The sequence below is a fragment of the Vespula pensylvanica genome, chromosome 9 (genome assembly GCF_014466175.1).
Source record: "Vespula pensylvanica isolate Volc-1 chromosome 9, ASM1446617v1, whole genome shotgun sequence".
In the NCBI taxonomy this organism is placed as follows: Eukaryota; Metazoa; Arthropoda; class Insecta; order Hymenoptera; family Vespidae; genus Vespula; species Vespula pensylvanica.
The window spans coordinates 1,510,216-1,516,479 of record NC_057693.1 but is presented as its reverse complement, the minus strand read 5'-3'; the positions used below and the strand labels follow the sequence as shown (position 1 = coordinate 1,516,479).

The 6,264-nt window shown below is 37.6% G+C and overlaps 1 protein-coding gene across 1 annotated transcript in view; it reads right to left on the bottom strand.

Moving 5' to 3' along the window:
• Positions 1 to 2,897, bottom strand: part of LOC122631655 (neuroglobin-like) — an 11,034-nt gene extending 8,137 nt beyond the window's left edge. The window contains exon 1 of the mRNA XM_043817611.1: positions 1,100 to 2,897. Coding sequence (XP_043673546.1) covers positions 1,100 to 1,293 — 194 coding nt within the window. The 5' untranslated portion in view covers positions 1,294 to 2,897. The remainder of the gene's footprint in view (positions 1 to 1,099) is intronic.
• Positions 2,898 to 6,264: the final 3,367 nt, after the last annotated feature.

Genomic DNA, 6,264 nt, shown 5'->3' with positions numbered 1-6,264 from the left:
AGAGAGAGAGAGAGAGAGGGAGAGAAAGACAGAGAGAGAAAGAGAGAAAGACAGAGATAAAGCACATCATCGGCGTCGTTCGAAAGCAGAGGAACAGGGTGGTTCGGTGAATAATCCACCCTACTTTCAGGGTTGTGTTTGACGTTGATGGCGGCCTTGAAGAGCCTAAACGCTCAGCTAATCACGTAATGGCGCGTGACGCGAAGAAACACGGCTTGTTCTACCGTGGAAAATGTATGTGCTCTCGAAGGAAAGAGAAAGAAAGATAGACGGATAGACAGATAGATAGGTGGTGAGATAGATAGATAGCGACAGAGAGAGGGAGAGAGAGAGAGAGAGAGAGAGAGAGAGAGAGAGAGAGAGAAATAGAGAAAATTGCTAACGTCACTAAGAATCGCTAACTCGATACTAGAAATTGATGTTGGAGATTTTTTCGAACGTCATCGATAATGAATTCGGTAAACGAAAAGCCCAATAAAATCTTTCGAATTCTTTATCTCTTATCAGAAATATGTGTACCAAACTAATATTTGTTTATCTCAATTCGTTTTTACCTTTATTTATTTTATTTAATTTATCTCTCGAAGTGATGAATTATTATGGTTTTCCATTTTATGATATGAAGTTTAATAATCGCTAAACGTTAATGAATGATTGTTAAATCATATAAATTAATATAACGAATAATAAATAATAATTTATAAAAACGGGACAAGTTGTTTGTTAATTGAACTATCAAATTCTAACTTGGAGTAAATTATTTAAAAATATTTTGAATAATACGTTGTAATTATTTTGTGCGTTATTTCAATGTTATTCGTGAAAATATCTCGAGTTTGATCCAACAAACTTGTCCATTTTATTTGGTACTACCAACGATATCACATAGATCGATCGACGTGTATCTATTATAGTTCATGTAACTATAGATCCTTTCTATTTTTAAGTTGAAACGTGCGCTCTTGAAGAGACACGAAAGCGTTCGATCGTTCCTCGGTATTCTCGTTAAAAGAGGAAAAGAGATAGATAAATAGATATATAGATAGAGGTAGAGAGAGAAAGAAAGAGAGAAAGAAAAAGAGAGAAAAAGAAAACAAACCTTATGAACATGTAGACACCAGTAGGTTCCAGGGCTCTTCCTACGGCTCTCCAACTAGCCATAACCGTAAATTTTTGCCTAGCTGTCAGAGGAAGTCTTGGATCCGTCGTAGTTTGAGGAGGTGGCGGTGAACCTTCGCGAGCATTTTGATTTCGCGATTTCGCGGCTGTCAACTTGCTAAGTTCGCAACCCATCTTGATTGATCGATTATCTACGACGTCCTTACGACGTCCTGTACTTTTTACTTTACTTGAACTTTAATTTCACCTTGCTCGAAAAAACGTGATGAGATATTTCTCGTATATGAAATCACGAATAGATTCAAAATGGCGATCGAGAGAATCCTCGAGCGGTGATCATCGATCGAGAACGCTCGTCTCTCTCGTCTGGTTTATTGATCGAAAGCATTCCGGAACATTAAACGTTTATCCTTCATAAATGTTCTTTCCCCCCCCCCCCAAAAAAAAAAATGAGAGAACGTTTCTTTTTTTCTTTCTCTTTCCTTTTTCAATAGTTCACGGTAACAAATACGCAAAATTGTTCGACTCGAACTCTCCCCCAATAAGATATCGAGAAACTTGAAATTTTCGAATTTTCTTCGATTCGTCATCGACGACAAATCGATCGTTCGTTAACAGTCACGATCGTCATTTTATCGAAACATTTTCATCATTGTCACGCACGCGCGATCAAGATCTACTTTTGTCCCTCTTTAACACGCAAACACGTGCTTGAAATAGTGACACCGGTCGAAGCACTGGCTGGTCGCTAAAGTTTCTCCTGCTTCCATCGCGAAGCTTCGAGCGGAGGGAAAAACAAGGAAACAAGAGATGGAACAAGATTCTCACTGATCTCGTTGGTTATTTCAGGAATCAATTCGATCTTCTCTGGTATGGATCGAAACTAAGTCGGCGGAAGCCAATTGAGAAAGAAGCACGTCATTTAGAGTACATCACATCGACAATGTTCATTTCGAGTCGGAGAAATGCGGGCTTGGAGGGTGAAGGAAATACAAGTGGTAGTTGCTCTCGAGTATCAGAGGGATGATGATATTGACAGGAGGTCGAGTGTCGGCGGGAGAAAGCTCTTTCTTTCTCTCTCTTTCACGTTCTCTCGCGTGTTCCTCGAGATACCGAGTGTCCTCATCGAATGATCATTTCTTTCAATACGATTGCTTCTCTTTTCTTTTCCCTTTTCTTACTAACACGTTGTGTGTGTATATATATGTATGTATGTATATATTACTTTCTCTCTCTCTCTCTCTCTCTCTCTCTCTCACTCCCTCAAATCGATTCCTGTCCTCTCTTCCTATCTTCGTTGATATCGGGCCAATCGAGAGCACCTGACGCTCACCGTTATAACTGATATCTTTTCCTTCTACTCCTCATAACACTGAGACAGAAATGAATGAGAATGAGAGGTCAACCAAGAAGGAACTATCGTATCTATCTATTTAATCCTGACCATCTTCTTCAAGGAAGCATCCGGTCTAGTTTCATCTCGTCGTCCATTGACACTCAATATTTTTACTTTCCTTCACAGCTTATCGTCCATATTCACGAAATCCTTTCGAGGTTATATCAGTCATCACTCGTTTATCGTTTCACTATTCACTTACAACAAACTCTAGATTTGTAAATTGAACCAGTTTCTATTATCGTTCTCCCGCGTTTCCCGTTTTCTATCTTTAGACCGTTTCCCGGGGCTCCCTGGCAAAGAGCTTACCGCGATTCTTCCACGTCGGCGATATTGCCTAGAGCCCAGGCGAGCCAAGACTGAGGCGCCCATAACAAGTGCTCCGCGACGCATGCGTCCCGACGCCGGCGGACCCTTTCCATCCTTTAGTCCCCCTTCTCTTTATATCCCTCCTCATCCTCATCCTCATCCTCATCCTCATCCTCTTTTCCACAAGCTACGAGACCAATTAATCGGCCACTTTCCATTTTTCCCTGTCATCCATTTTCTTTTCTCTCTTCCTTCATATTCTATGTATATTAGTCCAGTCGATTGCTATTACGAGTATCAATGATCGATCGATACGATTTTACGATATTTTTATTGATACAATATCTACCAGGAAATTTTATCTCTCAATGAAATACATATATCATCGAGAGATGAAAATTATTATTCGTATATATTATTCCGATGGAAGTCATAGGATAAAGTCAACGATATGTATATGTATCTATCTAATTATGTAAAATCGCGAGTATCGGAAACGTTCACTTTTAAAGTGTGATAGCTTTATCTCGATGGTAAAAGAAAAGGAAAAAGAAAGTAGAGGAATAAAGAGCGAACGTTGGTTAGTATCGATGTTCAAAGTCACGAAAGATTTCACGCCAATACGAAAGATATTTTTTTTTTATCTCGATATATACAATACTGTGTCCTTCCCTTATCGTAGATCAAATTTTATATTCTCCATAGTTGGTAGGCAGAATGCCTCGGGGATTCTTCCAAGAACTCTCGTTCCATACCGAAATTATGATTCTAGGCACAGACGCGGCCTCGAGAGGTCGAAACTCGATGGGCGTTTACTTCGACGCCTTCGCCGTTAACGAAAACGAAAATACAATACCCTTCTTCCGTTCTACTTTCGCGTCGAATAGACAAATTCTGAGTTTGATGAAATTCAGATAACATTTTATTTATCATCGAAATAAGGAGCACTCTTTTTCTTCTCGAAACGATTGAAAGAGAGAGAGAGAGAGAGAGAGAGAGAGAGAGAGAAACTCATACGTTCAACAATTTGTTTTTATAATTCAACAAAATACTCTGTTTACATAATTTGTAAATATATTCATGTAGTAAACTTTACACATATACGTTATTATAACTCAGTTGTTAACATGATTATAAGCTCGAAATAAAAAACTAAATTTGTTCAATTAAACGTATTTAACGCGATAAATTGTACAACGATAAAATATCTGATGATTCTAATATACATATATATATACATATATGAAGTCTTTAAATAGAAACACTTGAATTTCTTAATATGATAATAAATATAGCATAACATTTCTTAGTATCATAAAATCCATTGATGGAAAAAAATGTTTTCTTAATTCATTGATTACTAGGAACAGAAATCCTGTTTGTTGATAAACAAAACATGTAAAAGTATTTCTATTGATATGTTCCATTCTGTATGCATGTATATATATATAAATATATATTTCTCTATTGTTGATTTAATCGAAAATCCCAATTAACGTGACGTCGAGGAACGAACAATTTGATTATTGTAAAATATATACGCGCAATCTGCATAATCATACTTCGTTCGTATAAATTATAAGCAGTTAAAGCTTTCGCGTTCGAAGCAGAGCAAGCGTACACACTCGTATCGTTGTGCGAGCATGAATACATCGTTCCGATTACTGAGTTAACTAATTCTACGTGCTCGACAATGGACAGAGCAGCATAATGTTACTGAATAAGATTTACATAGGTAAAATTTTTCCTTTAATGATGGCCTTGAAGTTAGTTTAGGAAATAGAAATTATATGTATATATTCCTTATTTTTTCCCACTCATTTATTTCATATATATGAACGCACATACATACATACATACATACACAGACGTATATACGTGTGAATATTTACTATATATAAACGAGAAGTTAAATAGATCGTTACCATCCAATTATGTTAGTTCGTTCTATTATAAGAAATAAAATTTCTTTCTTGGCGAAGACTTGTAAAAGAGCCGATCGATGTGGAAATTATCGGGAACGAACGAAACGTTCGAGACGGGAGCGGATGCCAGCACCGCCAATTTTTCGGCACGTAACAAAAAAGAAAGAGAGAGAGAGAGAAAGAGAGAGAGAGAGAGAGAGAGAGAAAGTGAGTAAGTGAGAGGAAGTAAAAGATAGAAAGAAAAGGGATTAGGATCGATCTTCGGTAAAATTGACGCCAAGATATCCTGCCCGGTAAGTAACACGAATTCGTTCGAAGAGTTTACTTTTTACAAGCCACAATGTTACAAGGAATTCTTCTTTCCGTGGGCTTTCAAAAACGTATTTCTTAAGAGATCCACACATAAGAAACGATTAGATTTTGAAAAAACTCTTGATCTTCTTCGTCTTGCGATCTATCGCATGAATTGGATTCGAAACGATTCTTTCAGGAGCAAAGTACAGAAGCCAAAGTAGAAATTAGATATTTCTTTTATTTTTTCTTTTCTTTACTTTTTTTCTTTCTTCTACTCTCTCTCTCTCTCTCTCTCTCTCTCTCTCTCTCTCTCTCTCTCTCTCTCTCTCTCTCTCTTTCTCTTTCGTCTTATTTTTCTTCCGAATACATTGAAGCCAGCACATTTAACAATAAACCTGTAGGTTTCAGGAGCAAGCTAGACATATAATTAGAGCGAGGTATCTCGTGAGAAAATGCTCCGCCATATAATGACTTCGGGTCACGAAACCGAAGGAAGTTCTTCACTTCGGACTCCGGCAGTCTTGTTTATACGTAAGACTGTCAGTTGATTTCTTTCTGCCAGCCACCAATCTCAATTGGAGCTATCAAATGAACGAAGAGAGCATATATTCGAATAAGGTGTCAAGTTCGCGGTATAAGAATGATTAGGGTTGATCGTAATGCGAATAAGTAACGATTTAAAAACGTGAATCATTGCTTCATAGAATCAACTTTGTACGTTCAAATACACGGATTGGATGGTTCTTTGTATTGAATGTATCGAGTAAATGTATCGATCGATATTGTAGGAATCTGTGCATAATGAACGATTCAATCATTCTGAAACAAGTCCGACAACGAAGACAACGATTTCGAGATCGTGAAACGTACGAAAGAGAACAATCATGAAAGTCGTAATAGTGTATCGCGTAGAGTATAACGTAGAGTAGTAGATGCGACATTATGAAAGTTTCATGAACTCGATGAAATCTAGACTCTATACCTATTCATAAAACCATTAGTACGATAACTACGATGCCCATATCTTTTGTTTGTCTTAAAAGGATCGTACTCGTGCCAATCTATTCTAGCTCTAATCGTTCAAAAAACGAGTTAACGTGAAAGAACGTGCTGATAGGAAGGAGAAGAAAATTCGAAGTGGAGATAAATGGCGGGCCCATTTTCTTAGAACGCGGTCGGTAAGTTAGAGATCTGCGAACCGGGGCCCGAGGATCTTCGAAG